General features: G+C 36.2%; 1 protein-coding gene across 3 annotated transcripts in view; it reads left to right on the top strand.

Annotated features, from left to right (window-relative positions):
* PRKX (protein kinase cAMP-dependent X-linked catalytic subunit) overlaps positions 1–24,491 on the top strand; it is a 59,362-nt gene that overhangs the window by 10,571 nt on the left and 24,300 nt on the right. For all 3 annotated transcript variants that reach the window (XM_062601415.1, XM_062601420.1, XM_062601425.1), the window contains exons 2-3: positions 18,677–18,845; positions 20,868–21,131. In XM_062601415.1, the coding sequence (XP_062457399.1) occupies positions 18,677–18,845; positions 20,868–21,131 (433 nt within the window). The remainder of the gene's footprint in view (positions 1–18,676; positions 18,846–20,867; positions 21,132–24,491) is intronic.

The following is a 24,491-nucleotide window of genomic DNA, read 5'->3' on the forward strand; positions in this document are numbered from 1 at the left end:
CATATTTCTAGTCTCAGACTTCTCCCCAGCTTGCTGTTGGCTTCTTGCATCCCTTTGGGTGCAGGAGGTGATTGCATGGTTTTATCTCTGTCCGTGGAGAACTAACCAACAATTAGCACAGCTACTGGTCAGTCAGTTTCTAAACTGGACTTCTTGTTGCCTCTTTCATCAAAATGTTTCGGGCTGCGTTTCAGTATGCTGATTATGTGGTCTGATGCTACAAAGATGTCCCGGATTCTTGAGACTTTTGAAGGCCTGTGAAGACTTCTGCACTATGTTTCTCTATTTAAGCAACTCACTTGTTTACTGTCTGAGGTGGTGGATGTGGCGGTTGTATTAGATTAACAGCATTGCTCCTCTTTTATTGACCAGCATAGTTTAATCCACTTAAAAAGTTCACGTTAGTGACCATTTATGCAGATATTGCTCATTCAGCAATATCTTTTGCAATAATGTAATTTGAGATGTAATCAATTAAAAAAAAAAAGGTATTTCTGAAATCTCGAGCATTGCAACTTAATTTAAATGATTCTGTTTAAAAGCTCCACATTAGTAATTTCACAGTGAGTAGAAGTGATTCCTTGGACCTTGCTATGGAAATCTTTCCTTGCTAGAAGTTATTTCTGTAGTTTCTCTGCTAGAAAATGCAGCTGGGAAGAAGCTGTGTGAAAGACTATGTCCCATAAGACGGAGCTATTGGAAAACAAAGTAACTGAGGAAATAATCTGAGGGGTTTCTAACGCTGAAGTTAATGCAAAATACTGTAAATGAAATGGAACTATATTTCTTCTAAAAATACCTATTTTAAAATCCATTTTTGGGTCAGCTGTGTTTATTCCCTGCTTTGTAAGCTGAAAAGTAGATGACATATTGGGGAAAGGCCAGTTGTGATGCTTCAAATTTAAGCCTGTGAAAGCTATGCTTATCGCAGGTTTATGTGTTAACAGACATTATTTAGCTGTTTCTCTTCTTTCTTTAAACTTACATTTGTCTTTGAAAACTGAAATGTGAAGGGTTTTTCTCCTGTAACTGAATATCATTCTGCAACTAAATATTTATACTTTTTTGGGGGGGAGTATGTGTGATGTATTGTACCTTTTTATATAAAATATAATATGTCCTTTATTCTAAGTGGGTAAGTGAAGAGAGTTTCTAGAATTCTCTTCTCTTGTTATCCATAACACCTGGTGTTTACTGTAAACCAAAAGATTATTTTGATGGAGAGGAGGATGTTCGACTCCTTTATGTTGTTTATTTTGAAGTTAGGTAGGCCTAAACTTTCAGTGCTCCCACTACACTGTCAGTTGTGAGTTAACAAAATGTAGTTTGATAGAGCATTTCTGGTTTGTGAGGCAAATTTGGGATAATTATGGGAAATTAATCTTCTGGAAATTAGTGATAAGACAATTTGAGTGGGTCATGTGCATTCTGTGGTATAACAGCATATTTGAACTCCGAAATCTGAAAAGTGTTTTGGAATGTGTGGTATATTCCAGAAGTGTAAAAAAGGACATAATTTTTCAAACAGAAATTGAGAATAGGATATCCAAGTAACTGGGATGTAGTTTCGTAAATGTGCAGCTGGAGTGACATCAGAGCATTGAGAAATAGGCTTGTTTAGCTTTTTTTTTTTTAATAATCTTTTAACATAAAATACATATGAATTACTATTCTGCAGAATGTACTCCTTTCCAGTGGAATTCTTTATCTACTGGGAAGAGCTTGTTGTGTATGGTAATATTAAGTAGAGAAGCAAAATTGTGAAATGAGATACTTGGAAAACAATCTAGTCCCTTAACAACTTTTTTATTTTTTTATTTTTTTTTCTGTCAGTTCTTCAGGTAAACCTATCTAACTTAAAACTAAAGCAGGAGTTAGTTGCATAGTTCAGAGTGTAAATGAATTTGGATTATGTGTTTTGTTTCCTGATGCTTTTAAGAATTGTCTAGGATGTGTACCTTGGTAATAAAAGTCTAAAATGTAAATAATTTTTATCTCCCTTTGAATCTTGATGTTGAAAGGTTCATTATAAGTGACATACTGTGAAATCATATATTTGGAGATGAGAGTTCACATTTTCATATTAACTTCAAATATTGTTTCATTTTTATTGACTTCTTTGCATAGTTGTTATTTGTATTTTAATAAAGAGGCTACTTAGTGAAATACGGACTACTAAACTGAGTGAATAGTCAGAGAAGACTAGCAGACAATAACAAAGATGGATGTATTGGTGAGACGTTATCTTTTATCCTGCATATTTGAATTCCCCCTTTAAAAGTGAAACAGTGCAAATCTAATGCAGTAGCATTTTTCTTCAAGAAATCAAAATCAAACTTGATGGATGTTGAAACAGCAGGGTAAGGTAAAGGGGCTTATGCTGTTTTGATGCACTCTTCCCTTTTGTTCAGGTAGGTCTCTGTTGCCTCAGTTTCTTTTCAGAACAAAACAAGTAGAATAGAAGAAAATGGAAGCCTGTCTAGGCACATAACTAGATATTCCAGATGAGTGTATATGAAGAAATAGATTTTACAAGTGCTTGATTTGGTAGGAAGATCTGAACTTATACTGGTTGATGGTTAGTACAGAATGTGAGATGTTAACAATTTCATATTGTACTTCATTGGGAAATTTGCCAGCTATGGGTTCATTGACATCCAAAAGCTGGGCATTCCTTCATAGAATACTGCCATAGAATACTTACAGTTTATCTCCTGTAATGAAATACGTTGATAAATCTTTCTCTAATCTTCATGTATTTTGGCATTTAAAGTGTTTGTAGGAGGAAAAATGCTGCTGCTTGTAACTGTTGGATAGAACCTAATTGGTTTTCATTTTTGGTAGAGATATTAAAGAGAGATTTTGTTTGAGAACAAACACAACTCTGTTGCTTGGCCTCCCTTAGTTCTCTGAAATATGATTCTTGAAATAGGCAAATCAGATAGTGATTGCAGTAATACAAAAGACCTGGAAATGCTAGGATGCTTGGTAGGGGGGAGGGGAGCAGAGAGAAGGAAAAAATCTTTGATTGCTTTGCTTCAGATATCCTTCTGTAGCATAGTTGCTTTATTTTTATAATCAAGATGAATCCTCTTTTTTTGCAAACTTTTTTACAGAATTACAATAAAGTACAGTTATTTTTTCCAAGGATTGTGCAAATAGTATACAAATTTCATTTTAAAGATTGAGAAACTCAGTAAATGACTAAAGAGGACAGTATAGAAAAAAATGTTGCGTAAGGCCTCCTTAAATGTTGATAATGCTTAAAAGTTATTGATAGTATTTACCTTTCTTTTATTTATATTAATAATTTTTTCTGGTATCTCCTGAGGACATATATATTGGATAGTGCAATGCTCATATCCTCTTCCATCAGTGACATACACTTCATCTCTTAGAGGTGAAATAGTTTCATCAGTCTCTGTCCTGTCTTCTGAGACTGTTAATTTGTATCTAGGAAACGTTCAAGCATTCTGAAACAAATTGCAGTTCACTTAGTAGAGTTGTAAGTACCTAGTATACCAAATAATATTTCGTGTTTGGCACAATTGATCTTTTTTCATGGCAGAGGTGTGCCATTTTTCCTGGTGTATAAAACTTAAGATGCTTCAACTTCTGTAAGAAGTGTTAAGAGATGATAAACTAATAGACCAGTAGCTTTCAGTCAAAACTGATACAGGTTGTATTTGAGCCAATGACCCTATACAGAGAGATGGGTTTTGTGTTCACTTCTGGCCCTACCCTCTAATTTTAGCACATCTGTGCATGTGCATCATTTCCTTAAGCATTATTCCTGAGTTACAAATTATATTAAAAAGTTTGTTCTTTAACGTGAATAATTTAAAACACTTCTCTGTTGAAATGTGTTATATCAACTAGTGATAGTGAGCAAACCTCTTAGTAAGCAATGATGCTACAATTTTTGAGAAACTTAAGAGTCCATAAGGGCATGTCAGATACTCTGTGCCATGTGAAATACAGCGCATGAATTCATGAATCTAATCTATCAATGTGGTGTTGAATTTGCTAGTCACTGCTCTGTTTCCTGTGGCCTGCGATCCTGTTTCTAAATATAGAAAAACAGGTTCACATAATTAATGCTGACATTTTTGGGGAGGAGAGAATTGGAAAGGGCAAAAGTGAGAAACAGCCATGGCAGTGAACAATAAAATAGGTTAACTTGTGGTAACATACAGGTGCGTGTATTTACTCACTCACTCACTCTTTGTGTATTTTTTATATATATGTATATATATTTCTATATACACACACACACATATATAAAATAAAATGTGTGTGTGTATATGCGTATGGATATATTTAAATGTTTCTAAGAAATTTGATGTATTGCATGTATTAGAGGATTTTTTTTTTCTTTAGCTTTGGTGAAACAACATATGGAATGCTTTGCTCTAAATTGGCAAAACTGTTAAGCTGTCAAACTTGGTGGTATTCACAGAATAGCAGTGTAAAATAACCAAAAATCTAAAAGAAAATTTTTAAGATTTGAGTATTAATAAATGTAACTACTTCTAGCGATTGGAAAGTGAGAACATTGGGATATAAAAAAGGCTTTATAACACTGACCAATAAACAAGCCTGTGTAACTGTGATATGCTGAGGTAGAAACTCTGTTTCTATTACTAAGATCTGTAATAGTTTTCACTACTGTTACTGTTATAAATATATTTGACTTTTTTATGACCATATAGAACATTAAGTGTTAAATTCTGGGAAAAATTAGTTGGTCTTTAATGCTGAAACGTGGTTTCTGTGCAATATTCAATACTGTAAATATCCTACATGTAAAAGTTAAACTTCTGTGCCTAGAATGGAGACTTGTGGAGAGGGATGTAGTTAGGTAATACGTGGACTGGTGAGCTTTAGATCTCATTGCCAAGCCCTGTACGTATTTGGGAATCACCAGATACTTTTGACTGTCATAGTTAAAAGACATGCTTTTTTTAATATATATATATATATATACACACACACACACACACATATATACATATATATACATACATATATATGTATGTGTATATATATATGTATGTGTATGTATGTGTATATATGTATATGTATGTATATGTATATATGTGTACACACACATATATATGTATATATCCTAGTAGTTTTAGCCACACAGACTGAAATGAAGCTATAAACACACTGGAAATTTAAATGAGTTTAGATTTATGTTTTTGCAATATAGAAAAGAAACTATGATCTTGAATTACATGATGAATTTCAGACCACTGTTTTCTTCAGCTGCAGTATCAAAGTGTTTACATTAAACCTAGAACTGCTACATTAAGATGGTATATCTTTAGCAATGTTAAGTATTAAAATGTTTTCACTCTTTCATTTTATCAGTAATGAACTTCCTCAGGGTCCTTTGGAGATTTTTCTTCTGAAATATTTTGCTATTTGGTTGCTATTTGAGAATGGAATTTTGAGAGTGGAATTTTGAAATATAAAATCTGTATTAGTATATTTATTCAGTTCTTATCATATATTTTACTTGGATCCTTTAGACCTATTTCTTGTTTCTTACATGATGTTCTCCACATAACAAGCTATTATTAGTGTCCATTCTTGTGCCAAACAACAGTGATTTCATCACCTTTCCTTGGAGAATATTACACTATTTTTTATACATATAATATGAGTGAATCTGGGAGGGTAATGGCACCTAAAGTAAATTCTAGATATGTGATGCATCTTTCCGTAGTCTCTCAGGAATATCTGATGATACAGCTTACGAATACAAAAAAAACCCTCCCTCTGAGGAATATTTTGTCCCACTTGTGAATTGTCAGTGGTCTTGTTAACCCTTCATCAAAATAAATCCATTTGCAGCTAGAGTTCCAGATTGATTTGTTTTTTTTTTTTTTTTAGGAGAAGATTCCTCTTCATTTGTTGGTTGATTTATTTTTGTAAAATTTAATTTATAAGGTCTCTGTTTCCCAGCATACCATACATAATTTATTTGCATATAGAAGCTATTTGAGTCATATTCACACAGGTATTGATTTTGCTATGGTTAAAATAAAATTCTTCATGCATATTATAATAAACTCTTCTCTAACGCTCAGTGTGTCCTGTTCAAAATAAAACAAAGATAAAACTAAATACAGATTTCAGAGGAAAGCTCAGTTATGTTAGGTTTTTTTTCTATTTTTCTATTTTTGTCTGCAAACAGCTCAATAAGGTGAAACATTTCTGTGCTACATAAACTTGAATAACATATGTAAAATAATAGATTATGTAGGTAAATGCAAACCAGCAAATTGAATATGGTTTCAGCTAGGACTGTTTGTAAAAACTGCATCTCCTCTTTCTTGTGTGTAATATCCTCTTAACTTACTATCACAGCACTATTAAACTACTAGATTAATTGATCTTTTATCACATTTGTGATATTATAACAGTAAGTTGTATTTACTTGATGCTAAAGGAGAGAGATTTATATAGGTATCACTTGGCATAGTTCTGCCAGTGGGTACCTTTCATGGTAGGTATGAAAGAGAGAATTTAATGAGATGCTAGCACTTCAAACAAACAAACAAACCTACCTCACAAATATATGCTTCCTTATACAAGGAAGTGTGGTTTTTTTCCCATGTCATGAAGTTCCACCCATACATATCAGCTCATATAACTTTGAGGTTGATAATAAAATAAATCTGTAGATTTTAAAAAATGCAAACCTTCATAAGAATGATAGTAATTACTGTTTGCAGCAGGTTTTTTTTGTTGTTGTTTGTTTCAGGGTTCTAGTGAAAAAGCTTTCCCAAATAACAGGAAGTTTTTCTAATGGAGTAATGAAACAGGAAAATGAAGCAGAGGAAACCCTGTTAGTTCGGGATACCTTATTTTACTGTGTTTGTTAATATTTTGTCTTCAAGATCGGCTGAAAACCAGAGGAAGAGATAATTGCTCTCACTTCTTTGGCTCAACCTAAATAGGCCAAAAGATACGAATGGGTGAAAAGGTGTACAAGATAAACAAACATTGGTTTCATCTGTCTGAATTCAGACCTGTGCAGTGTAAACAGCTGTGTCAAACCTGCACATACAGAATCCTTTTACAATGAGCAGAGAAAAATGGACCCTTCTGAATTCATGTGTAGATGTGTAAAACTGTTGGACTGAATACAAAAACATCTTCTTTTCTGTCGACTTAGAAAAGATTCTACATGTCTCGTTCAAGAATAGGTTTTGTAATTAGATGAGGTAGTTCCAACCCAAAATTTCTGGAGAGACTGTTGGTTATGTTACGTTTTTAAAAGATGGAGAAAGAGTCGGTGTCTCCTTTTTTTCTTCCTCTCTTTTTTTGAGGTGCAGTGGGATCGTCAGTTACTGTCCCTGTAAGGTTAGCATGCAACTTCACTATTTCTATTTTTTTGCATTGTAAAAGGAGATTTAACCCACCATGTCTTGCAATAGGCTGAGAATTGTGGTAGCGTTTGAGGACATGTATTCGTTGTATCTTGTCACATCCAACCATAAAGAGATGATTAGAGGGTACATAGTTCTCTGTTATAATCTTGTACCTTTGAAAAAAGGAAGAACTCCAGTTTGTCATTTTTCAAAAATACCAGGCTTGAGGGTATACCATGAAGAATGAGCTTCCTGAGGCTTCAGGGCTTTCTGCTGCTATTCATCGGCCAGGCTTCATCTTCAACAGGAATGTCAGTAGTGTATTTTCTTTTGCTATTGTGAGTTAATCCCAGATTAGTGGAATTTTAGAAATGGAAATGAAAAGACTTGAAAAAGTTTAAACTTAGGAAACTGTGAAAGGTAGATACTGGCTGCCAGTAAACTTTAATTGTGCTGCTAGTTTGATAGATTTTGACTTCTGATTTCAATTCAACTTCCTAGTTAAATCTCAGTTTTGTTAACTGTTACATATATGGTTAAATATGAACAAGAGTGTTTCTGAACTAGGGCCTTCAATACCTATTTCTGTGGTGATGTAAAAAATAGCAAGGAACAGATAATCTTGAACATTTTTTATTACTTTCCTGTATAACTAATTCATGAAACATTCAAGTAAAGAACTAGAAAGTGTCAAATACATTAAAATTAGGTCAAAATCTCTGATCTGTCCTATCCAGGGGCCCATGTGCTCTTCAACATAATTCATTCTTCAATCTTGTACCTCAGAAGCATTTTAGATTTACTACTTTAAGCAGTGAATCTGCTTAAATGTTAGTAATCTGTTTCAAAATTATTTTGTAATACATTTTCTATGCACTATATCAACCCCACCTCTTGATTCCTTTCTGCTCTAGCAGTACTTTAGGTGAAGATGGAAGTGAAATGTACTCAAAAGGACTGAATTATAAGGAGTACCAATCGCTCAAAGGCTGCTGTTCAATGCTGATGAAGGAGGAAATCGGTCAAGTACAAACAGTGTGGCTTTTATTGCATTCATCCAGCAATAATAAACCTTTGTACTTTAGCAAGATTTTTTTTCCCCGTTTGCGTTTTAAAAGGACGCAGTCAAGGATATTAAGGCTGATACTTTATTTACATTAATATGAGTCTGACTTGCATCAAGCAGTTTCTGAAAAAGCTAAGAAATCCGCAACAGTTGAGTTTCAAGATGGACGAAAGATAGGCTTATTATGTAAAACCCTGGCAGTTTGTAAGGCACAGATTTCTGGATTGCAAAGGCGAGTGGTTGAGCAGGTCTTAAATACCTACCCAGTGCCTCTGTAGCCTCACAAACTCCAGAGGGAGCTGCTTCACTATTTGGACCCATAGTGTTGTCTGTAGCCCTCATATTTATCAAGCTCCAAGTAACTGTTAGAATGAAGTGAGTCTAAATGCTTTGTGGATTATTTCATTTGTAAGTGTTCTTCTCTTAGTCCTTGAAGTGTTAGTTTTTACAAGGAAGGAACATGTTTATGTGTGCAGTTGAGTTCTGTAGTTTGGCTGTTCAACTTAAAATAAGATAAGGTTTTCTGTTTTTTTCTGTATATAATTATAAGCTCCACAGAGTAATCTGGCAGCAGTGTATAGGACTGTGTGTGTTCCTCTATAGTAATTGACACAGCAAAAATTACTGGAGCAAGCTAATAGGCATCTGAACTGTGGCATATCTTTTTACACAGCTGCTGTTTTAGACTTCTAAGATTTTAGTGACTGTTTCCTTTTGTTGAAGGTAGTTGAAAGGTCAAAGTCTATTCTTAACCCAGTGACACAGTGTATTATTTAAGTTTTATTTTTGTATTTTCATGATACTGTGCCAGTAAGTTGTATTTACCTGACGTTGAAGGTTCTAAGTATCCCTTGATGTAGTTTTGCCTTCAGGTACCTTTGGTGGTAGGTATGAAAGAAGGAATTTAATGAGATGCTAACACCTCACAGATGCATGCTTCCTTATATAAGGAAATATATTTTGTGTTAGTAATTTCCATATCATGAAATCCCACACGTATGTGCCAGCCCCTGCAACTCTGAGGCTAACAATGAAATAAAAATCTATGGATTTTGAAGAATGCAAACCTTCGGAATGACAGTGATTACTGTTTGCAGCAGGAGTTGTTGTTGTTTGTTTTATTTTTAGAGTTCTAAAAATACATCCAAGCTAAATAACTCTATACTGAATTTAAGAAAAGCTCCTGGCCAAATCTATTTTGAAAATACTTCCTTTAATAAGGGAAACTGAAGGAGAAGATGAAAGTGCAGACAAATGATGGGAGAAAGCTTCCTCTTGGATAAAGATTTGGTTAGGGAGTTAAACCAAGGTACTTAGCAGTTTATTGCAACTTAGTATATTCCTGCATAACCTGCAGGTTTTATTCTCTACCTTTCTTTTTATCCTTCAGGTTGTGTTGGTGGGGAGGGCACACTGCTAAGCACTTAGTAGCTCATTGTCAGAAAAAAATTAAGTGGAAAAATAATGTGTATGAATGATTTATCTAAATAGATAACATAAAATAGATAGACATGCACTACCAGAGGTACATAGAAAGTATTCTTTTCTTGTATAAAACTGGAGGTAAGTCACTTCTGGCTTACACTGCTTCAGGGATACCCAAAGCTTTTTCAAAATTTTGAACTTACTACTAATTCAAGCTCAAGGAGTAGGAGGCAGATATTCACAGCAGCAGCCACAAAATTAAACTGTATCCTCTGAAGAGAGATTAGCATCCTTCTGTTAGGAGGAGTATATAATATATATATATATATATATATATACACACACACACACACACACACTAACAATGAAAATCAAACTTGTAGACTAAAATCTAGGATTTGATGATACCTAGCATGGTACATGACAAACCTATAGCTTTTCTTCTTCTTTCCACGTGTCTGGTTATTCTAAGACGTATTCATATACTATTTTGCTTACATGTTTTACAGTGACAAACTTTTAATTAACTAGTAACACTTAGCCTGAACTGTTATTGATTTGTTTTAACCTTCATTTTAAGGAATCTGTATCATATTATTTTTAACATTAAAAATATGTATTTAAAAATAATTACTTTTTTTTTTTTTTTTTTTTTTTAACCCATAGACTAATTAACTTTGAGAACAAGCTATTTTAGAAAGATGCCTGAATTTGGTGGGAATTTTGACCAATAGTTAGTGGGCAGGAGGTGACCAGATGTTGGGTTTTAGGTATTCATTTTTTGTTGACTGAGGGCTTTGGGATACTGGAGAAGCACCTTCTCTCTGGTATTTGTTCTGCAAGAAGCTCTTGCTTAACTTCCTTATTTTAATTGCTCCCTATCTGAAAGAAGTAATTTTGTGAAAACGATTTCAGTGAGGTTTTACAACTTTAAAAGGGCCAAAGACAATCTTTATTGCTAGTATATTTTCTAATTTATAGATTCTTTTCTGTCTATTAAAAAGTGACACTTTCAGATAATGCTTTAGTCATCTGTTAAGTCTGATAATACTTCTGGATAACTTGATGGCTTCCAGTGCTTTAATTTGGAATGCCCAAATAATGGAATGCCCATTTTCTAAGTTACTGTGCTTTACTGTGAAATGTGGTAGATGGTATCTTAAAATGAGCTAAATATAGGCTGAATATTTGGCATCATTTAAAATAGGCTGTTCAACAGCCCTCTTCTAGTTTAAAAAAAAAAATATATGGAGCTTAGTTACTAGATAAAACAGAGGCACATAAAGTTTTTATTTGAGCTATTAAAGTCCTTACAGATTTACTTTTTTAAATTTTTTTGAGGGCTATCAACACTTCATGTGTAATATCTAAATACGAGGAAGTAAGAGTTATGATGGCTTTGGAATGTCCTGTTTTTAAATATGGAGAAGAGACTCTTCTCATACACATACCTGTACATGTATTTTTCTATCTAGATACAATGAATTGCCCATAGTCAAGGGCATGGGAAGAGATATAAAAATGCCACTGAAGAATCAAGTGAGTGGGGAAATACTAGCTTTATGAGAGTTGTTCCGAAGACTCTGGATGTCAGAGATCTGTGAAGAAATATGGGTGCATATTTATAGTCAGTGTTAAGAACTGCTTAGAAATGGGAAGGAATAAGCATATCTGCAAGCTGGTGCCTTTCTCATCAAAATACTTTCTCTCTCTCCACCCCCCCCGCCCCCCACATACACACTTTGAAATACCAGGGACCAGTAAAGAGTAGGCATATGTAAAGGGAGAGGAGGAACTTGACACCCTAATAGTTACAGAGAGACCCAGCAAATGATGAACCAAAAACAATTTATCTAGAACTTAAAAAGGAACTCTCCGTATGAGTATTCTGTTGAAATGCACTTTTTGAGGGTCAGGAACCTGTTTTTGAACGATAGGAAAAACAGGAAACTTGACTGGATATGTGTTAATTAGCCTTGTGATTCTAATGACCTTAATTTCTATAGTCTGTAATTCGGAAGGCATTAAATGGGTGGTTCAGCAATAGAGAAACACTTAGCTGCCTGGCATTCTTCTCTGGCCTATCAAATCTGGTGGGAAGTTGAATAGAGACTATACCAAATTCTAGATTGTTAAATCCAGTTTTAGTGGTGTATTTCTATAGACTTCCAGTATACCAGGTAAGAAAGATCTGACTTATTTTTAGAATCCGTAGGACCTGGAAGCTGCAGAGAGGTAGAGAAGTTCCACACAACACGTTGGAGCTAGATCTGAGTCAAAAACTAGACTGTAGTTAGAACATGTATGCTACTTTCTTTTCAACTTCAACTGAGATGAGATAAAGAATTAATGATAGTGAGCTTTCAGATGGAAAAAGAAGTTGCTGAGGGTTGACTGGTATCCAGAATAGAAGTAAAGATTACTCTGGTGATAATTCGGAGATGCGCAGTCTTATATTCCTGAGCAGTGATCATCTTGCTTGGAATACTGGACATGTACATCTTTTACAAAACAGTAGCCACCACACGATCAAGAACCACAAGCCAGCAACTGAGTAAAAACTACTTTTTGAGTGTGTAAAAAAGATAATTGTAGAAATGATAATTCCAGGACATACCCAAATATTTGTAGGCTGATAACAAGAAGTGAGTTACCTACAATGTAAATTTATATGAATTTGGAAAATAGTTAAGATCATCTGCATTTATGTCTGCTGATCTTGAGCTTTGCACAGAATTTACTGAAGAAATAAATATTTTAAAGCATATTTGTTGCTCTGTATTGCCTCACGTTATTGCTAAGAAGTTTCGATCCAGAAAGTTCTTAGTGAGAGAGACAGAGTGGATGGATGATCAAAGTGATAGAAGCAAGCTGCTCTGGCAAAGCTACACATTGTGAATGCTGTATGAGGCATCTATGTTTTGGCCCCATTTTCTGCGCTATTAAGCTCTTTTAGTCATCCTTTATCTCTTGAAGAGACAGTCTAGTTGGAAGATCAACAAAGGCTTTGCAAAAGGTATTGTACAGCAATTACTACTTACATTTGATAGTATAAGAGATGTACAGTTCTAGACAGAATGACAGGCATCCTATATTTCTCAGGACTGTTTTTAGGTTTAGATCAGAACCCTCTAGAGTGGGAGAGATAGAGAAGCTGCTGTCTAGGACTTCAATCAATGGGCCACAGCTGATTTTTGGAACGATGTGGAGACACTGAATTTGAGAAAGTTGAGTGATAGTCTGCAAGGCTTTTTCAGTTGGCAGTTGTTTATGGGTTGGAAAAAAAAGTACTTTTGTTTGTTGAGTCTCTTTTGTTTCAAAATTAACAAGTTTTTTTTCCTTCCCCTGTATTACTAGGCTGCTTAAGTTCCATCCCAAGACAGAGTTTAAATGGCAGACAGTCAACATTCAATAGGGAGAATGTAATCTGATACAAATTCAACTAGTTAATCTCTAATATTAAACAGAATTAAATCTCTGGCATGTTTGTGGCTATCAAAAAAAATGCCATGTGGCACAGTAGGAAACTTTTTTTTTTTTCCTAACTGTAAATAAAAGCAAATACATATGATACTTTTTGTAGACATCTGTGGAAGTCAGGACCAACCCCCTTGGGACTCAGAAAGCAGCCCTCAGGGTCACAGATCTCACATGGCCTTGTTTATTCTTCATTAAAACAGATGGTATCTATCTGAGGAGAGCAAACTTGGTTTCAAGAAAGAGATGGGGATTGAAAGGATGGGAAGCTGGAGCAGCTGGACTTAATTAATGGGAGCAAATAAAGAAGCAGACAGAGCATTAAATTAGTTGCCTACATTAACAGTAGAATGGTCACTACATGACTAGTCACACAATTATTTTAGCTGATCAAAAGTTATAGGATTGTTTTTTCTAACATCAAAAGTATCTAAAATTGCATCAGAAATATTTTCTTTATTCTTTTCTACCAGGCTTCAAAGAGAGCAAAGTCCTGGAATCTGGCTGTGGTATTTCAGCATGGTGTTCGGGAATCTAGCTTGTTTTGTGTGACTGAGAACACCCTCCTTGCTTTTGATGATAGCTAAGCCAAACTGAATTTTTGCAGTTTTTGACCTCCTTTTCGTATTCGTATGCCTTTAGTATGGGAAGGCTACCTAATTGAGAAGGTTGTTGGCATTCCTTTAAGTTCGGCAACCACACTAAATTTGCAAAGAGATCCAAAAAATTTATTGTTTCTAGTGTAAACAGATTATACTGGCTTAGAGGTTAGCATTTTGCATACTTATTCTGTTTGCCCTTTTACTGCAAAAATCTTGAATTGTGTTTTTTTGTGTGTTGCAGATAGCTCAGGCACTTGTGTTTGTTACTGGTGGCCTGAGACCTTCATTTGCTGAATGCCTTGGAGGGGAGAGCAGGGAGTGCACAAATAAACTACAGGTCTTCGGGCCTTCTAATAGCGATGGTTTTCACTAAAGGATCATTTTCAGACGAACAAACATTCGTGCTTGGTGACTGTGGCACTTGGGCTGTAAGGTGGTGGTCATTGCTCTTTCTCTGGCAGGATAGCATTTATCACATCTCAGGACTTGTCTAGAATGGTATGAGGGCACTGAAGTTCTTTCATTTTGAACTCAACGGCAAATGTCATTAGAATATTCTGCAAACCTATAAACATCATCTTTCCTTTAATTATGTGCAAGAACAGAATACTTTTATTTTAAGGTAATCCTAATGATTGTTTACGTGTTTGTCACAGAAGGTCAAATGTAGCCACCTCCAATAGCTGAGTTCTGAGATAATCAGGGCAAAGAAATGAACAGTTCTCTCATGGGGATTATGCTGTGACCTTAGTATCTCTTTCCTGGAGGGCAAAAGGCAGTGGTGCTCTGACAGGAGACCACCTAAGAGCCCTCCCTGCTTTCTGCTTCAGAATCTTCCCTTCTTTTGTGGGGCTGTGGCATCCATCTTGCATACTGCCACTTCAGTTGCATACTTCAGGTTGTTAGGCTCCTTATCGTAGAGATAGGTGCAGAATTTCGGCCTAGTCACAGTGGTAGGGCACTTGCCTTATGTTCAGATTTCTGTATAAAGTCACTAGACTTTTGCATGACTCTGCCAAACAGCAGTAACAGCAATGCCCTACAGCAGCTTCCCTCTTTGCTCCCCAAGAATTTACAAGGAACAGAATTACAGAGTGTTTTTCAGAAACAGGTAAAAGCATAAGCAGGAAATCCAGAAGAAAAGCTTTAAGTGTGATACCTTAAATTTTAATTGTCTTTATATGCAAACTTTATCTAGTTGTCTGAAGAGCAGGTAAATGTAAGAAAATAGTGAACAGTTGGTCCTGTAAGTGCATGTGCAAAAGCATAAATTCTCGTTTGTGTACTTGTATACAACTGATTTAAATTTTTGTTGAGTTTCCCAGGCCCCCAATTCCTGTTAATATTGGCTCCACATGGTTAAGCTTTTTCTTGGTTGAACGAGTGTGTAGCACCAGTGTGTGTGCTCTTTGCTTTTCTGTGCAGTGAGAGGAGATTGATGGAACAGCTTGAACTGGGTAAGTAAAACCTCAGTGTAAATCCAGAACACACTTCCCCCCCCCCCCCCGCCTTGGGGCTTTAAGAGGTTATACTGTTTGTGCCAGAAGTGCTGGAAGGATGGTGATTGCATGTCTGGGTACTGTCACTGCTATCTGATGTAGACCTAATGGATTTTCTGAGAAAACTTGAATGAGAGAAAATTCATATTGCAAAATGAGACTTCTGAAAACAAATGTTAGATGACTTCTTGCTTTATTGAGTTAGAGTGATTCTGTATTGTCTTCTTAATTTCCATAGTTGCTTGAAGTTAGGCTAAAGAGGTTTGAAAAAAAAACGCTGCTTGCAATCACTTAATAAAACTGATCAGGGAGATTGCATGCTCTTACCTGTCTGTGTGGTCTTCTGTTTTTCCTGCAGGCCTTCTGGATTAGGTGCTTGCCACAGTTCTGGGATGGTCAGTCAGGCTTTGCAGCTCCCGGCAGAAAACTTTTTCAAAGAGACTGTGTTTCTAAAGTTAGAACTTTTAGCAATTCCATGGCAGGGCCCTCCTTTGAAAATGGAGGGAGTACATAGGAGCTGGGCATTTTTATTTTTTATTGTTATTTCTGAGCACCACTGTTTATCGTGTTAGACTAATGGCAGAATAAAAAAGCATAACCCTCTCCCCCCCCAAAAAAAAAATGTCTCTGGGATAGCTAGGACAATTCTTGAATGAAACACGAGATCATTAAAGACCTAGACAAGTTAGAAATGAATACATTATACATTGTGAATACAGCTAGATAGCTGACCGTATTTGACTTGTCTGTGGAAGTGTTTTATTCACCCGAGTATCAAAATGCATATAAAATGAGCACTTATTTGTGGGGCTGATAAGATTAATTTGCCTGAGTTCACGTTTGGATGTTTGAAGGTAGGTAATTTTCAAGATGGTTTGTAGTTTCAGTAAGCAATATGACCATAGTTCTTGACAACATCTTTCTTGATACTTAGAAGTGAAAATTGAGTTCCTAATTCTGAAATAACTGTTCTTTTGTTATATGCTTATTTCTTCCATTTTCTATTATACCTCTTTTTAAACCATGACGGCATGATAATCTAAGTAAACTTTTGTCAATACATTCAACAGGGCTATAAATAATCCACATTTAAATACCTTGAAGAGATAGAAATTCTTGGTGTGTGTTTGTAAAATGCTTTACTGCTTAAGCCCACTCCCTTGAAAACAAAGTTGTTTTTAGGTGTAGTCATGTAATGTGACTGCATTAAGGGATTTAATTACATGATAAATTTCCCAAGGTAACAAGCTTTATCTGAGACTTGCTTACTGTTTTCATGGTTAAAGAACTGTAATTCAGGACTGGTGGGAATGGAAAAATTGCTTTGTTAGAATCCTTTGTGCTTGGTCAACTGTAATACTCTGTGAATCTATATAGTTAGAAATTTTATCTGTGGATTTTGAAAAGCTGTATTGGGAATGGAGCTGCAAGTTGTATAAATTAGGAATTAATAAATCCATCAATCAAGTCTATAACAAAAGTATTTTGCTTTCAGTAACTATCATGCTTTTAAACAATATTACAAGTGTTTGCAAAGAGAACTGTTAAATAAAATGTAAAAGTTTTAAGGATGTAAATACATACAGTAAAAACATTAAAGAAAGATCTTAAATTTCCTGTTTCCTGAACATACTAGAAACAAAACTATTTCTGTATGTCTGATTGGTAATTTTCTGCTTGCTATATTGCAATACCTTTTTTTTTGTTTCATCTCTCAGAAAAGAAATCCTCTTTCCTTTCACATACATACTCATCCCCCTGTTCCACTATTCATTTTAGAAAATGATCTTTTGCTGTAGGTTGATCGTAACCAATCAGATGACATACCACTTAATAGTACTGAAACAGGTCTGTTGACCCTTTCTAGGCACAAGCAAAATATGTGCAAAGAAAGGGGGAAACCCTGAGCTCCAGTGTAAGATTTTGACTATTTTGGAAGGCATTTCTCTACAAAAGTGGCTTTATACAGATGTGGCGATTGTTCTGGATGCCAAGCATCCTGTATAGTGGAATGCATTTCTTTCAGAGACTAGAATTAAAAATGCCTGATGTACTGTTTTAATGAAGCCTGCATGACATTGTTTAATGAGCAAAAAACAACAAGCAGCTACCCAAAGTGTTGAAATGTGTGTTTCTTTTCAAATGTATAATGTTGTGCTGCAGGAGAGATAGAAGTATGGTCTAAACATAATAGTTTTAACTTTCTTTACAAACTAAAAAAATAATACTCAGTTCAGTTATGTACGAAACAGTGCATTCCAAAGGAAGTATAATGATTACTACATTAAATAGAGAAATACAAAGTATATGATTCAGCAGGCCTGATATATTTTTCAATATTTCTTGTATTCCTTTGATATTTTTAATAGTTAATTGAAAAAGGAATACATTTCCTGCAAAAATGGGTTCTCAGAATCTTTACTGTTTCCATGTACTATAAAGATGCAGCACTACAAGCATGTTTTTATTTGTTTTCAGAGCAGCTAGCAACTTTTAAACACTCTTTTTCTCATCTCTCACTTTATCTGAACTGAATCATTTCACCTGTCTGTGCACGTTCATGGGAATAATTCCTAACTTGACTATCTACAGACAGCTATTTTCAATCATTGAATCTTTAGTAGATTAATATTTTACTCCCCCCCATTTTAATGTATTCTGTAGTTTTGTGTTATATTACCTTTTAAATACTGATTTATCTGTGATTTAATAAGTAATGTATGGACAGTTAAATTGTTCTTTGTTGAGGGATTATGAAATCTATTACAATTGAATATTAAATCATTGGTTGTCTTTTTTTTTTTTTGTTAAATACATACTGTATGTGTGTACATATAAGCTCAATGCTGCTTTTGAATATATGTTTCCCTTGCTCTGATTGAAATTAAAAACTGATTCCCACAGTTTAGGAGACTATTTCCTTTTCTTTCTGCTGTACTTCAGAACAGTTAGGCTTCCTCATTCTGTATTTTGGTTATGTTTGCATCCTTTATATAAATACCTTACTTCTAACCTTTCTCATTGTAATCACTTTTCTTCTTTGGATACCTACTGAAAAGGAATGGCCATAATACCCTGCCTTTATTTTTATTAAATCATTTTCAGTAAACGAATTCCACGAAAATAATTGTGTAGCAAAAAGTGAAAAATACAATATTTATTAGAATAGTCCTTTTTTAATAGGGAAATGCAGTCAGTTGACGTTTTGTCTTCGCTTTTCAGGCACAGGTACATTTGGGCGTGTTCATCTGGTGAAGGAAAAAATGGCCAAACGTTACTTTGCACTGAAAGTAATGAGCATTCCAGATGTTATTCGACTGAAGCAAGAACAGCACGTGCACAATGAAAAATCGGTCTTGAAAGAGGTCAATCACCCATTTTTGATCAGATTGTAAGTTTTGTATGTTGTTTTTTTTTTTTTTATTCATTTAGCTATTACATAAAGTACAGTAAGAACAAAGTGTTCTAATTGCAAGCCGTTATTTACTTAACCAACCTCAAGCATTCAGTTTCTATTCTGCAGTCTAGGTTAAAATAGACTTCAGACTAAAATATAAAAGAATCAGGTATTTGAAATGAAGAAGCATAGTTTAAATATTTAAGCATTATAAAGCTTTTCTGCTGAAATAATAATCTGCCTCTTTTTCCACACTGCAGAAAAGGAATTTTCTTAGGAAAGGGAAAATATTAACAAAGAACTGTTAGGATTATAATGAACTCTATATAGAGAGAGTTCATTAAAATGAACTCTAGTCTAGGATATTTCTAGGTCTTAGAACAACAAGAAAAAAAGTTCTTCATCCCATGAAAGAGTGGGCTCTCATAGGCAATCTTTACTGACATTTTTGTGTGAAGTATTGTAACTCTGTAGGAGCAGCAGTATGTATAGTACTGTAGGTTTAAGGTGTTTTCAGGAAAACAAGAATTAATAAAAATCAACCATGTCTTGTTAGTCCTATAAACTATAATAGATTATTTGACTTTCATTTTTCTTTGTTCCTTCTAGTTGTAATTTTGCCTAACATCTTAAAATGCTTCTCGAGTATTTTTTAATATAGTCACTAAAGATGCAAATAACAGCAGAATAATTATGTTCAGGACTCTGTAATAAGGAAGTAGTTTCATAAAAGCTTGAGAGAGAAGCCTGGGTTCTTTTTTCTTTATCGTTTGGAACTTAGGGAGGAGCTGTATTTGATGGCCAATTGTCTCCTTTCCGTGGCTCCCCTAGTGCCTGTAGGAGAAAAGGAAATCTTACTTGAGCAAAAGTTACTCATGGGCTGGGGAGCTCAGTTGCTCTGCTGATTTTCTTGAGGCTCTGTAGCTTGATTAGAAACCAAGTAATGAAGAAAAGAAAAGATATTTGATCTCTCTACTCTTGTGATAGTCAAGGAGCAGTTATTAGAAACAGAAGTAACATCTGTTGTTGTATCAGTGAAGTAGGTAGGGGTACAGTGTTTTTTAATGTCATAATAATGATGGTAATTATTATTTTTTAAAAGAGTAATATATGCTCCGCATGTCATCAAATGCTGATCTGCTTCTTAATTGATGAGTTCGATTTATATATGTGGTATCACTTGCTTAATGTGGGTAGAAGGAAAAACGTTTTGGTTTTTGAGACTGTAGGAGAGAAGGTTCTCATGTTCTGTGATGATGTTTTTGAAGGCTGCTTGGAATATTTTTCTTTGTGTTCCTTAGTTGCTTTTTATTGCAGTCTAGTAATTAATAGAGTACAACAGTATTCTTTAAATTAGAGGTAACAGACTGAGGAATGAAAGGTGCTTATCAGCAAGATAATTCCAAGCTACGGAAATGAGTACTGCTTTGCTGTCATTTCCTCTTTAACAGAAGCAGTAGAAAAGGGATTGTAGAAGAGCAATGTGGTCTTGCATTTAACTGGTAACTAGTCACCCCCCACCACATGGTGGGAGACAGGAAGAGAAATAGTATAACTCTGTAGTGTCCTCTATTTGAACATACTGTCATAAATAATCTTTATTGTCATAAATAATCTTTACAGATTCTGCTCCCTTCCTCCCATCATTTTGTCAGTATTTGGCTAAATAAAATGTAAGGGACATGAGAATTGCCTAGTCTTAGCAGACTAGTGGGGTACTAAGTCAATTTAGGTGGATAACAAAGAACTGTCTTGCATAATACAAAGCAGTCCGTCTAACAGTTAAGCTTTCTTTCAAGTCTATGTATCTAGTTTTTACTTACTCAGGTAAAGTCAACTGCTTGAACATCTATTATATTATCCTGCTAGCTTCTTGGGGGTTTTAATGTTTGCATAATGAGAACCATAACTAAATTATGTACATATTTGGGACAGTAGAGATCAATTTACGGAAATTTACTTCTAAAGCAAATGAGAAAGGTGATTTTATCTGATAAAACAATATATTTGTTACAGATTTTGGACCTACCACGATGAACGTTTTCTATACATGTTAATGGAATATGTGCCAGGAGGAGAACTTTTTAGTTACCTGCGCAACATGGGGCGTTTCAACAACAGCACAGGACTGTTTTACTCTACAGAGATTATTTGTGCAATAGAATACCTGCACTCCAAAGAAATAGTTTACAGAGACTTAAAACCTGAGAACATATTACTAGACAAAGAAGGACATATCAAGCTTACTGATTTTGGATTTGCTAAAAAACTGGTGGACAGGTAAGTTGTTTTTTTAAAGCTTTAATGAACATAATTACAGTTGGAAGAGATTTAGTTTGATTTCAGAGCTCAGCATCTCATCTGTACCCAGCATGGTTCACACATGTCAAATTCCTTAATACAAAGAAAACGATGCTCTTACCCGCTGTACTGAAAACAGCGTTATGCTGTAGGTACAGCTAGAAGCAATATTAGAGATAAGTTGTGGTAGAAATTATTTTTGTGTGAATAATTTTTGTGCATTTTTTTCAGCAGTCCTTGTATTAGAAAAGTGAGTTCAGTGAAGTAAAATGAACAAATACTGAGATGAGCACATCTGTGTTAACTATAGCATCAGTCTTCCATATGAATTGAAATACTGATTGTCTTGTAACTGATTTGTTTTCTTCTATTTTCTTTTTAGAGAGATTTTTGAAAGGTAGGAGTAACATTTTAAAACTGGATTGTGTGGTTTCACAGGCATGTTGCTAAAGTGAAATTACAGAATCTAGGAAGAACTGTTATGCCAGATTCACCAAAAATAATGTAACTATGCAACTTCTACACTACTCTCAGCTTTGTCTGTCTTATTATCATATATAATTTGGTTTTACTGGTACTGCAGAGTTTTCCCTCAGTTATTTCTCTACTCTCTCCAGCTGAACTACTCTTCAATTATATAGTAGGTATTTTTAAAAGAAAGTGAGAATTGTTATTAGGATTGAATATAAGGCAACAGATCCTAGGCTGGCATATTAGACAAAATGCCCTGACAAAGTTGCTATTATGCTCTAGTGCCACTTCTGGAGGAAGACTATAGCTGATCGTTCTGGTTGGAGCAGTATGGTAAACTAGTCAGTCCTCATTAAACAGATGTTTGTTATCTTTGCTTGTCCTGTTATCCTTCACTTATTCACCTATTTGAAGCTTGTTTTACTACCATTAAGTATGTATGGGAAATTTTACAAGAGCAATCTGAAAAGAAGTGGATCATAGAATCAGTGAAGTTGGAAGGGACCTCTGGAGATCATCTAGTCCAACCTCCCTACTCAGCAGGGTCACCTAGAGCATGCTAGACAGGGTTACATCCTGGCAGGCCTTGAAGATCTCCAGAGAAGGAAACTCCACAACCTCTCCGGACAACCTGGTCCAGTGCTCTATCACTCTCACAGTGAAGAAATTCCCCCTCACGTTCAGGCAGAACTTCCTGTGGTTCAGTTTCTGCCCATTGCCTCTTGTCCTGTCACACGGGGCAACTGAAAAGAGTTTGTCCTCATCCCCTTGACACCCTCACTTCAGGTACTTGTATACATTGGTAAGAACCCCCTTCAGTCTTCTCTTCCCCAGGCTGAAGAGGCCCAGCTCTCACAGCCTTTCCTTGTAGGGCAGGTGCTCCAGCTCTCTGATCATATTCATAACCCTATGCTGGACTCTCTCCAGTAGCTCCATATCTCTCTTGTACTGGGGAGCCCAGAACTGCACACAGTACTCGAGATGAGGCCTCCCCTGGGCTGAGTAGAGGGGCAGGATCACCTGGCTCGACTGCTGGCAACACACTTCCTAATGCACCCTAGGAGACCATTGGCCTTCTTGGCCACAAGGGCACATTGCTGGCTCATGATCAACCTGTCATCCACCAGCAGTCCCAGGTCCTTCTCCGTAGAGCTGCTCTCCAGAAGGTCAACCCCCAGCTTGTACTGGTGCCTAGGGTTATTTTTCCCTAGGTGCAGGACTCTGCACTTGCCCTTGTTGAACCTCATGAGGTTCCTCTCTGACCAACTCTCCAGCCTGTCCCGGTCTCTCTGAATGGCAGCACAGCCCTTTGGTGTGTCAGCCATTCCTTCCAGCTTGGTATCATCAGCAAACTTGCTGAGGAGGCACTCTGTCCCCTCATCCAGGTCATTGATGAAGAAGTTGAACAGGATGGGACCCAGTACTGAGCCCTGGGGGACACCATTAGCCACAGGCCTCCAACTGGACTGCATGCCACTGATGACAACCCTCTGAGCTCTGCCTTTCAGCCAGTTCTCAATCCACCTCACTCTCCACTCATCTAACCCACACTTCCAGAGCTTCTCTAGGAGGATGTTATGGGAGACAGTGTCAAAAGCCTTGCTGAAGTCAAGGTGCACAACGTCCACTGCTCTCCCCTTATCTACCCAGCCAGTCACTCCATCATAGAAGGCTCTCAGATTGGTTAAGCAGAATTTGTGCTTGGTGAATCCATGTTGGCTACTCCTGATCACCTCCTTTTCCTCTATATGTTTGGAGATGGCTTCCAGGATGAGCTGTTCCATCATGTTTCCAGGGATGGAGGTGAGGCTGACCGGCCTATAGTTGCCTGGATCCTCCTTCTTGCACTTCTTGAAGACTGGAGTGACCCTGGCTTTCTTCCATTCCTCAGGCACCTCTCCAGTTCTCCAGGACCTTTCAGAGATGATGGAGAGCGGCCTGTCAATAACATCCGCCAGCTCCCTCAGTACCTGTGGGTGCATCCCATCTGGGCCCATGGATTTGTGGATGTCTAGCCTGCCCAGAAGGTCTCTAATCCTATCCTCCTCAACCAAAGGAAAGTCTTCCCTTCTCTGGACTTTCTCCCTCACATCCAGGCTGCAGGATTCCTGGGATCTGCCCTTAGCAGTGAAGACTGAAGCAAAGAAGGCATTCAGTAATTCTGCCTTCTCTGTATCCCTTGCCACCAGGTCCCCTACCCCATTCAGCAATAGGCCCACATTTTCCCTAGTCCTCCTCTTGCTACTGATGTATCTGAAGAAGCCCTTCCTGTTGTCCTTGACATCCCTTGCCAGACTCAATTCCAGCTGGGCCTTAGCCTTCCTCGCCACATCTCTACATACTCTGACTGCATTCCTATAATTCTCCCAAGTGGCCTGTCCCCTGTTCCACATTGTATATATTTTCTTCTTCTGTCTGAATTTGGCCAAGAACTGAGGGTGCTGCTACTACTGATCTTTAATATCTGTATGTTTGATCAAATTCAGTTCCTACTGGGCAAGTAGATAGGTTTCTAAATATTGGCATTTTTTTTAAAAAAAAATTTGTTTTTAAATCAAAGTGACTTTTTTCAGAAAGCGGCAAATTTACACCCATGTAAGAAAGCAGGATGACCTCTTTATAAGGCATTTTCATACTAATTCTCATGACTTTCAAATGTACATACTGCCACTTAGTGGTTATTAATTTGAAGTTCTGTGGTCTTAAGGCATAACAGGAGTAGCCCTTCATCAAACAAGGGGATAGTTCAAATCAAAGTATATTTCTCAGTCTGGAAGACATATCTGTAAGAGTAAGCTCATTCAGAGCTGTTCTAGGACACAGAACAAGTTATCACTGCTACATTTCCTGTGTACCTTGCATCCTTGG

This window comes from Rhea pennata, chromosome 1 (genome assembly GCF_028389875.1).
Source record: "Rhea pennata isolate bPtePen1 chromosome 1, bPtePen1.pri, whole genome shotgun sequence".
NCBI classification, from domain to species: Eukaryota; Metazoa; Chordata; class Aves; order Rheiformes; family Rheidae; genus Rhea; species Rhea pennata.